Genomic DNA, 11,343 nt, shown 5'->3' on the forward strand with positions numbered 1-11,343 from the left:
TGGGCCTTTGCTCGGATGTGAGTCCACCGGTGGTGGAGGAGCACGGGGCGAGAACAACTTGGGACGTTGGGAAGTGATGGGTGGGACGAGTGGCGTGCAGACTGGAGGAATGACGTACTTCTGCTACGTTTCCTGTGCACTTAAAACATCAAGTGTGAAGTAAAAAATAAAAACACGCAAGGGTTTGTGATCGAATCGGAAATGCACAGCGGCGGCTGCAAGTCGACCTGGTAGTCGACCTGCAAGTCGACCTCGTAGTCGACCTGCAAGTCGACCTCGTAGTCGACCTGCAAGTCGACCTAGTAGTCGACCTCGTAGTCGACCTGCAAGTCGACCTGCACGTCGACCTTGTAGTCGACCTCGTAATCGACCTGGTAGTTGACCTGGTAGTCAACCTGCAAGTCGACCTCGTAGTCAACCTGCAAGTCGACCTCGTAGTCGACCTCGTAGTCGACCTGCAAGTCGACCTCGTAGTCGACCTGCAAGTCGACCTGGTAGTCAACCTGCAAGTCGACCTCGTAGTCGACCTCGTAGTCGACCTGCAAGTCGACCTCGTAGTCGACCTGCAAGTCGACCTGCAAGTCGACCTGGTAGTCGACCTGCAAGTCGACCTCGTAGTCGACCTGCAAGTCGACCTCGTAGTCGACCTTGTAGCCGACCTCGTAGTCGACCTGCAAGTCGACCTCGTAGTCGACCTGGTAGTCGACCTGCAAGTCGACCTGGTAGTCGACCTGGTAGTCGACGTGCAAGTCGACCTCATAGTCGACCTCGTAGTCGACCTGCAAGCCGACCTGGTAGTCGACCTGCAAGTCGACCTCGCAGTCGACCTGCAAGTCGACCTCGTAGTCGACCTCGTAGTCGACCTGCAAGTCGACATGGTAGTCGACCTGCAAGTCGACCTGCAAGTCGACTGGTAGTCGACCTTCAAGTCGACCTCGTAGTCGACCTGCAAGTCGACCTGGTAGTCGACCTTCAAGTCGACCTTCAAGTCGACCTGGTAGTCGACCTGCAAGTCGACCTCGTAGTCGACTTGCAAGTCGACCTGCAAGTCGACCTTGTAGTCGACCTCGTAGTCGACCTGCAAGTCGACCTGGTAGTCGACCTGCAAGTCGACCTCGTAGTCGACCTTGTAGTCAACCTCGCAGTCGACCTGCAAGTCGACCTGGTAGTCGACCTCGTAGTCGACCTCGTAGTCGACCTCGTAGTCGACCTCGCAGTCGACCTGCAAGTCGACCTGCAAGTTGACCTCGTAGTCAACCTGCAAGTCGACCTCGTAGTCGACCTGGTAGTCAACCTGCAAGTCGACCTCGTAGTCGACCTGCAACTTGACCTCCGCCACCGATTCGTCGCACACAGAGACAGCAGCCTCTCCTCGACCTCTTAGTACTCATCAGTGATTAATTAAACATTTTAAAAAATTCCAGGGCGGCCAATCTCGATACCTGTGCCATCGGCTCTCACCCATCATCATCATCATCCTCTTCATCGGCCATCGTCATTATCCTCAACGCCCATAACCATAGCCCATCATCATCGCCCATTATCATCATCATCGTCGTCCATCATTATCATTGTCCATCATCATCGCCCATCATCATCATCGCCCATCATCATCATCGCTCACCATCATCATCATCATGCCCATCATCATTAGCATGCCCATTATCACCATCATCACCATCATCATCACCATCATCGGCCATCATTATCATCGCGCATCATCATCGCCCATCATCACCCTCATCATCACCATCATCATCATCACCATCATCATCACCATCATCACCATGCCCATCATCACCATCATCATTACCATGCCCATCATCACCATCATCATCACCATCATCATTAGCATGCCCATTATCACCATCATCATCATCACCATCATCGGCCATCATTATCATCGCGCATCATCATCGCCCATCATCACCCTCATCATCACCATCATCATTACCATGTCCATCATCACCATCATCATCACCATCATTATCACCCTCATCATCACCATCATCATTACCATGTCCATCATCACCATCATCATCACCATCATCATTACCATGCCCATCATCACCATCATCATCACCATGCCCATCATCACCATCATCATCACCATCATCATCACCATCATCATCACCATCATCGCCCACCACCACCCACCGCCCCACCACCAATCAACCATCCCTACAGTCGGCGTAGTTCCCCTTCACCCAGTAGCAAATCTGCGCAAACTTGAGCGCCGTGATCCTCACGGCCACGTTGAAGTCTTGGGCCATCGCCTCGCCCGCCTCGCCCCCCACTTCCACCCACTGGTGGCCCGAGAACACCCCAACAACCTTGCGGGTCCAGCGACGCTTAGCGGCATCGCGCAGACGCAGGTACACGCCCGAGCCGCTCGATCCTGGTCGCGCGTCGCACCGCTGGTACGTCAACTCAGCGCTTTCCTCCGCCACGGCGCAGAAGCGGTACACGAGGCTCGCCGGACGGTCGTCGTCGAAGCCCGAAAAGTGGAGGCGTCGTCCGGCGGGCAACCGACCCGCCGGGGGGCTCACGCCCAACTCCATGAAGCGACGGTCGTGCGGGCGCCTCAACTCGACCACCGCGTAGTCGTAGTCCATGCCGGCGCCCGCGACGTTACCGCCGGGCGACTGCGACTGCGCCGGGCGGATCCAACCCTTGGGTAGGTGCGTGCGACGCACGCGCGACCACCTGAAGCTCGCCTTGTCGAGTGGCTGCTGCTGCCGCCGCGAGCGGTCGGGGCGGCCTTCCCCGCCGCGGCCGCCGGTCTTCCCCTTTTTCTCCCGGCCTCCGCCGCGGCCGCCCCCGCCGCCTCCACGCCGTTCGTCCGGCCCCGCCGAGCGCCGCTTGAGGAAGCCGACGCGCAACCGACGTGCCCCCTTGACGTAGTCGCGGCCGTCGTGCACGCAGTGCGCGGCCGTGAGCACGTGGCGGTCCGACACCAGCACGCCCGTGCAGCCCGTGGAGAGGCGCACCGCCGCCGAGAAGGGGTGCCGCTGGGCGAAGCCGTCCGCCGCGATGGTGAAGCGTCCGTCCGTGCCGTAGATCTGGCGGCGGGGACGGCGGCGGGGTGGACGCGGGGCCGGGCCGCGGGTGTCGAGGCCGTCGATGGCCACCTGGGTGAGCGTGCGGGTGCCGTTGTCGTAGACCTGCGGGGAGGGAGGGGAGGGAGGGGGGGGTGAGCGAGTTCCATTCGCGCTCACGGTGGCTACCAACCACCCGACACGGTCCGTGTTGAGTCACTTCAGTTCTCTGTTTAACCGTGAGTGTGTGTCTGTGTGTGTGGTTGTGTGGCTGTGTGTGGCTGTGTGTGTGGCTGTGTGTGTGGCTGTGTGTGTCTGTGTGTGTGGCTGTGTGTGTGGCTGTGTGTGTGGCTGTGTGTGTGTCTGTGTGTGTGTGTCTGTGTGTGTGGCTGTGTGTGTGTCTGTGTGTGTGGCTGTGTGTGTGGCTGTGTGTGTGGCTGTGTGTGTCTGTATGTGTGGCTGTGTGTGTGTGAGTGTGTGTGGCTGTGTGTGTGGCTGTGTGTGTGTGAGTATGTGTGTCTGTGTGTGTGTCTGTGTGTGTCTGTGTGTGTGGCTGTGTCTGTGTGTGTGTCTGTGTGTGTCTGTGTGGCTGTGTGTCTGTGTGGCTGTGTGTGTGGATGTGTGTGTGTCTGTGTGTGTGTCTGTGTGTCTGTGTGTGTGTCTGTGTGTGTGGCTGTCTGTTTGTGTGTCTGTGTGTGTTGTGTAGCGGTTAGCGCTACGCTGCGCTATGAACCCGACGACACGGGTTCGATTCTTGCTCACGGCCAACACGATTATCTGAACCGGTCCTGGGCCTCCCCTAGGTCGACTCAGCCCCAAATGCGTACCTGATTCGGTGTGTAAACATCGCCACTGGGGAGACAAAGGCGGCCGGGCGTGGTGCTGGCCACCCACCCCCTCGTGTACCGTTCTGGCCTTCATAGGTGCTCGGCACACGAGGGGGTGGGTGGCCAGCACTACGCCCGGCCGCCTTTGTCTCCCCAGTGGCACAATGTTTACACACCGCACCGGGTACTCATTCGAGGCTGAGTCGACCTAGGGGAGGCCCAGCACCGGTTCAGATAATCGTCACCGATATTGGCCGTGAGCGGGGAAACGAACCCGGGGTCGCCAGGTGTCGCAGCGCTAACCGCTACACTGACACTCACACACACTCACTCACGATCGTACCCACCCACCGTCTCGTACGACAACTGCTCTTGCAGCTGCTGCAGAAAGTCGACATCCACAGCGCCACCACCGTCACCACCGGCGGGCCCGGCGGGGTGTTGCTGCCACCAGGGCGAGGGGGGGCGGCACGCCAGGGAGGCCACGGGGCCGCAGGCGGCACGCGGCGTGGCTGGAGCTCCGAAGTCCGACGGATCAAGCGGCACGACCCGCAGGTCTCGCACCAGCGGAACGCGCGTCTTGTGCCAGAAGATATCGGCGCGGCTCGGGGTGGGGCACACCCAGAGGGCGACGAGGAGAACGAGAAGCAGCGGCAGTAGGCGATGGTGATGGTGGTGATGGTGGTGATGTGGCGTGTCTCGTCTTTGTTGTGCCGGAGCGCGTCCGTGGCTGTCACGAGGCTCCATCGTGGCGCTGCGTGAGTGAGACGCAGATACGCAGGGGCGGACACGCAAGGTGTTGGACGGAGTTGTTCTGGTAAAAGAAATTGGGGGATGATGATGATGATAGGCGTAATTAGCGTTGAAAGGTCGTGTTCAAGTCGTGGATGTTGTGGGTTTGCTCTCCGACGCACCGGTGGGCTGAAGTAGTATACTACACTATACACTACACTACATTATACACTACTCTATACACTACACTATACACTACATTATACACTACACTATACACTACACTATACACTATACACTACATTATACACTACATTATACACTACACTATACACTACACTATACACTGCACTTTACACTGCCCTTTACACTACACTATACACTACACTATACACTACACTATACACTACACTGTACACTACCCCATGCACTACACTAAACACTACACTATACACTACACTATACACTGCACTATACACTATACACTACACTATACACTACACTATACACTACACTATACACTACACACTACACTATACATGACACTATACACTACACTTTACACTACACTATACACTACACTATACACTACACTAGTATCTAATTGTCGCGATGTTTACGTGACACACCTTACTGGCTGTATCGGGCGGTGGAGGGTTACGACGCAACATTTACACTTACACCGTCAAACCCACAAACCTTTATTACGAATAACATTGCTCGCGAAAAGCCTACGTGTCAAACGAAGCGATTCAACTCAACTATCGAACAGTTTTTTTTGTATTCATATTCTTAGGTTTTTTCGGTAAAGTCAGGTATGTAAAACAATCAAATTAATAAAAGTAAAATAAAAAGAAATAAAATCACGACGTTTCGGAGGCAACACAAACTTCGGTCTTCAGGTGGAACCGTCACAGCACGATTGCTGTATCAAGTGAGATAAATTACAAGAAATCAGTCCTTGTATATATACTGGTTTTCTTGGAATCTCTCTTACTTGAAACAGCAATCGTGCTGTGACGGTTCCACCTGAAGACGGAAGCTTGTGTTGCCTCCGAAACGTCGTGATTTTTATTTTATTTTACTTTTATTAATTTTAATTTTTTACCTACGTGACTTTACCGAAAAAAACCTAAGAATATGAATCCTTGCAGTCACGAAAGCTTCAAATCTAGTTTTTCGTGTTTTATTTCACCAGGCTAGCTAAGGCACACTGAGCTGCATTGAAGCCCGTGTTTTCTAAGCCACCCGGTCATCACACGTGGCAGCCCGACAAAGCGACTGCTATCATCATCGTCATCGTCATGGCGTGGACATTTATTGCAGCCCCCAAATAACCTTGAACCGCGTGACGTTGATTCTAAATGTGGAGGGGGAAAAACCGGAGGACCCGAAGATAAATGCACGCGACCACCACGGGGAGGTGCAACATGCAAACTCAACATGTGCAGGTCCCGCATAGATACCCATGATCCCGCATAGAGAACCATGGTTCTACATAGAGACACGTGGTCCCAAATAGAGAAACGTGGTGCCAAATAGAGACACGTGGTCCCACATAGAGACCCATGTTGCCACATAGAAACCCACGGTCCCGCAATGTGTACAGTGTGGAAGCTACCCGCATGCCAAATTTCAAGTTTTATTGCATGTCGGGAAGTATGCTAAACATTTCGAACAGACACACACATTCACACATTTCCATTGTATATCTATATAGACAACAATCTTTGGCTCGATTGTCTGGCGGTTGTGTGGCATCTTGAGTCTGGGTCGCTGTCTCACACTGGGTGGTGCACTGCTCGCTGTGAGAAGCTTGCGAGTTGTGAGCTTGTGGGATGGAGTTGCGTGGAACATTCCGCGAACGTTGAAACAGAATCTTGGGGCATCACAACCAATGTGCCATCGCTGCCTTCCTCCTGCTGTGCCCTGCAACTTTGTCTGACATTCCCAGTCTCATCATCGCTACCATCATCATCACCATCATCACCATTATCATCGCTACCATCATCATCACCACCATCATCATCACCATCACTACCATCACCATCACCACCACCACCATCATTATCATAACCACCCCATCCTCCTCCTACTCCCTACACACCACGCGTCCCACCCATCACCACCACATCCTCCTCCTCCTCCTCCCTACACACCACTCGTCCCACCCATCACCACCCCATCCTCCTCCTGCTCCCTGCACACCACTCGTCCCACCCATCACCACTCCTCCTCCCCCCTACACACCACTCGTCCCACCCATCACCACCCATCCTCCTCCTCCTCCCCGCACACCACTCGTCCCACCTATCACCACTCCCCCTCCTCCCCCCTACACACCACTCGTCCCACCCATCACTACCCCACCCTCCTCCTCCTCCCTGCACACCACGCGTCCCACCCATCACCACCCCATCCTCCTCCAGGTGACCTGGTCTTCACCTGAGGACGGCTGCTTGCGTTGTGGCCGAAACGTCGTGAGAATTATTTTATTATGTTTTATTTTTATTATTGTCTTATTTCCCTTCTACGTGACTTTACCGAAAGAACCAAGAAGATGAATCCCTGCAGTCACGAAAGCTTTAAATCGAAAAATTCGTGGGTTTGTTTTTCCATCAAATTCAGCCACGGCGAGTTTGTTTTTTTGAGGGCTGGTGGGGCTCTCCTTACTCGCCCACTCCCCCCCACCACCACCACCCTCCCACCTCTCTCGTGTTCAAGGTCTTCACCTGCTACATCGGTTGTTGTTGGGGAGGCGGGAGGAGGGACATTCCACGTTGCTGTGGACGAGCACGGCTGTCGGGAGTTGATCCCTTGGAGGTTGCAGGGCGCATTCCATTCCGAGTTTACAAAATAAAAATGTATACTGCGCAGTAAACACCTCGATATGCCTACATTCGACAAAACTTTGTTTAGGTATCTCGATTTAAAGCTTTCGTGACTGCAGGGATTCATCTTCTTGGTACTTTCGGTAAAGTCACGTAGATGGGAGATAATAAAATAATAAAAATAAAACACAATAAAATAATTCTCACGACGTTTCGGCCACAACTCTCTTCCCCCTCCAACCCAGCTTAAATATACGCTTCCAAGCCTGGTGGTGTTTCATTCAGACGCTGTCTTTCCGACAGACCTGTTCTTCACCTGAGGACGGCTGCTTGCGTTGTGGCCGAAACGTCGTGAGAATTATTTTATTATGTTTTATTTATTTATTATTTTCCCCTTCTACGTGACTTTACCGAAAGAACTAAGAAGATTTGTTTAGGTATTTAACGAACTTTGGATATATTGTACCATTATTGTACACAGTAAGGTAAAATCAATAAACACACTGAAATTAATCAAACTAAACTAGTTTTATTTTACCAGGTAATGTCCCACTGAGCTGCCCATCACAAGTGATAGTCTCAAAGAAGTGGCTCATCGTGTGGACATGAATATCAGCCAATAACTCTGAACGCGCGGTGATGTGGATTCAAAATGCGGAGGGAAAAACCGGAGGACCCGGAGAAAAATCCACGCGACCACGGGGAGAGACAGAGAGAGACACGCAAACTCTAAATATACAGCAGCAGGCGTTGGGGTCGGGTACGAACCCACGACATCCTGTGTACCAGGCGAGGTAATTAACATCTCACCACGGGGAGAGAGAGACACACACAAACTCCAAATGTACAGCAGCAGGCCTCAGGGTCGGGATCGAACCCACGCCCTCCTGTGTACCAGGTGAGGTAGTTAACATCTCACCACGGAGAGAGACACGCACACTACACTATACACTACACTATACACTACACTATACACTACAATACACTACACTATACACTACACTATACACTACACTATACACTACAATACACTACACTATACACTACACTATACACTACACTATACACTACACTATACACTACACTATACACTACAATACACTACACTATACACTACACTATACACTTCTATACACTACTCTATACACTACTCTATACACTACTATACACTACAATACACTACACTATACACTACACTATGCACTACTATATACTACACTATATACTACTATACACTACACTATACACTTCTATACACTACACTATACACTACTATACACTACAATACACTACACTATACACTACACTATACACTACACTATACACTACACTATACACTACACTACACTATACACTACTATACACTACACTATACACTACACTATACACTACACTATACACTACTATACACTAAACTACACTACACTATACACTATACACTACACTATACACTACACTATACACTACTATACACTACACTATACACTACACTATACACTACACTATACACTACTATACACTACACTACACACTACACTATACACTACACTATACACTACACTACACACTATACACTACACTATACACTACACTATACACTACTATACACTACACTTTACACTACACTATACACTACACTACATACTACACTACTATACACTACACTATACACTACTATACACTGCACTATACACTACTATACACTACACTATACACTACTATACACTATACACTACACTATACACTACTATACACTACTATACACTACACTATACACAGACTCTCGCTCATCGTCCCACCGCGGGCAGCTGTGTCCTGGGCCTGCCCCGGGATCTTCCCCCAGTGTTACCTTGCTGCTGCTGCTGCTACAGTTCCAGGTAGAGTCTACCAGTGGTGGTGGTGGTGGCAGCCTTACCTGGTGGACCGGACCACCTGAACTCGCTCCGGTCGCTCGACTCGGAGCCTGTCCCGGCTTACCGAGCTCCTCACACGATCACGGAGAGTGAGCCCGGCAACCCTGTGGAGAATGGTCGTAAACAATAATGAGAATTTTACTTATATCTATCGATAAAACAAGTATAACCCGTAAAAACAAAGTTTTTCACTATAAATCCTTTATATGCGTGGCGGCTAGAGTCCTCTCGTCCTCTGGCTTGAGATGGCTGCCACCTATGGGTCAGATGATTGCATTGCATAATTAAGCAATTGGTAATTAAATATAATATTTTTGTCCTAAAAAGTGTAAAATTTTGGAAACAAAAATTTCACGAACATTCATTGTCACGCACAACGAGTCTGTGTGGAAAATGTCAGCTCGATTGGATCACGGGAAGTGGGTTAAAAAACGACCGAAAGATTTGCACGGTCGTAAGCAAGCAAGCAAGCGAACTTAATATAAAGGATTTAAAAATGGAAATTTGTGAATGTGTGTGTCTGCTCGAAATGTTTAACCATACTTCCCGACATGCAAGAAACTTGAAATTTGGCATGTGGGTAGCTTCCAGACTGTACACAATGCAAAAAGTATAAAAATTCACTTTTGTATTTTGGGAAGGGAGGGGGGGGGGCTCAACAATGGATATATTTTGCACGGCAAGTGAGCGGTGACGTCACATCTGTGATGTCACCCGCATGCGGCAGCGTCACGCAGTGTGCCTGCTGACGTCACGCAGTGTGCCTGCTGACGTCACGCAGTGTGCCTGCTGACGTCACGGACCCCCCCCCCCACCCTTTGATGTATTCATACAAGACAAGACCAAGGTTCTCTGCAAACCTCCTGGCTACCATCAAAGGTTTGTACACGAAGCCATCCAAATATACAAACACAGACATAATTTCAACCGTGATGAGGGTTACAAACTGAGTAATCATTGGAAAGATGTGATTAACCATGCAAAAAAGATTTAACTACACTTATTTAGCCAATCTTATTTGACAGACAACTATTACAGGTTATTGATAGACAGCCAGGCTTGTTTCTTTTTTCACACTATTGTTATGTAGGCCAGGCTTAGTCACAAACCGTACCTCTCCATAACAAAGGCTCACCCTCTTAAGCCTCACCTTACCATATTAATAAAAAGTGTGCCGTACTTGGCCCTTACCCCCCCTCTCCAACCATTATATAAACGGAGTGGTAGCTCTTGTAATCTCTCATTTACTTGATACAAATGTCGTGGCTGTGACGGTTCCACCTGAAGACGGAAGCTTGTGTTGCCTCCGAAACGTCGTGAATTTTATTTTATTTTACTTTTATTAATTTTAATGTTTTACCTACGTGACTTTACCGAAAAAACCTAAGAATATGAATAAGAATCCAAGTCCCGGGCGAAGCCGGGTAGTATAAAGCGAGTAGAAATTAAGTTTATCTGCGTATGGAACGATCGTACAATTCAGATTTATACTCGCTAAAAAGTCAAAGTATATCAAGACTCAAACAAGCTTGAGATGTTGCCCGTCTCTGTCTGGTGGCCCCATGAGGAAGTGGTGGAAATTCCACATTCCCATGGCGGGTCTCTTAAGAGAGGAAAAGCGTCATTAGCGAGCGCAGAATGCGTGCGAGGTTAATTGCGCTGAAGCACCCGTCAACAACACCACGCGTCGCGATGTTCAGGCTGAGTCGACCTAGGGGAGACCCACCACCAATTGCCACCGCTCAATATTCGACAGCCACTTTAACCACTGCCTGCTGTCTTCTTGGTTCTTTCGGTAAAGTCACGTAGAAGGGAAATAATAAAATAATAAAAATAAAACATAATAAAATAATTCTCACGACGTTTCGGCCACAACGCAAGCAGCCGTCTTCAGGTGGAGAACAGGTCTGTCGGGAAGACAGAGTCTGTTTCATTTTTATTATTTTATTATTTTCCTTCTGCGTTCGTCAACGTCAAAAATAACATACGATAGGCGACGTTT

General features: G+C 50.2%; 1 protein-coding gene across 5 annotated transcripts in view; it reads right to left on the bottom strand.

Moving 5' to 3' along the window:
- Window positions 1-706: 706 nt before the first annotated feature.
- The window catches only part of LOC133357082 (serine protease 23-like), a 21,460-nt gene continuing 10,823 nt past the window's right edge, over window positions 707-11,343 (bottom strand). For 3 of the 5 annotated variants that reach the window (XM_061574860.1, XM_061574859.1, XM_061574861.1), the window contains 3 exons: window positions 9,344-9,445; window positions 4,217-4,619; window positions 1,039-3,164 (listed from right to left, as the gene is read on the bottom strand). In XM_061574860.1, coding sequence (XP_061430844.1) covers window positions 2,172-3,164; window positions 4,217-4,612 — 1,389 coding nt within the window. In that variant the 5' untranslated portion in view covers window positions 4,613-4,619; window positions 9,344-9,445 and the 3' untranslated portion in view covers window positions 1,039-2,171. Of the gene's footprint in view, window positions 732-1,038; window positions 3,165-4,216; window positions 4,888-5,226; window positions 5,267-9,343; window positions 9,446-11,343 lie in introns of those variants that run through there. The other 2 variants (XR_009756926.1, XM_061574862.1) reach the window with 2 other exon arrangements.

The sequence above is a fragment of the Lethenteron reissneri genome, chromosome 56, assembly GCF_015708825.2.
Source record: "Lethenteron reissneri isolate LAM-NWPU_2019-01 chromosome 56, ASM1570882v1, whole genome shotgun sequence".
NCBI classification, from domain to species: domain Eukaryota; kingdom Metazoa; phylum Chordata; class Hyperoartia; order Petromyzontiformes; family Petromyzontidae; genus Lethenteron; species Lethenteron reissneri.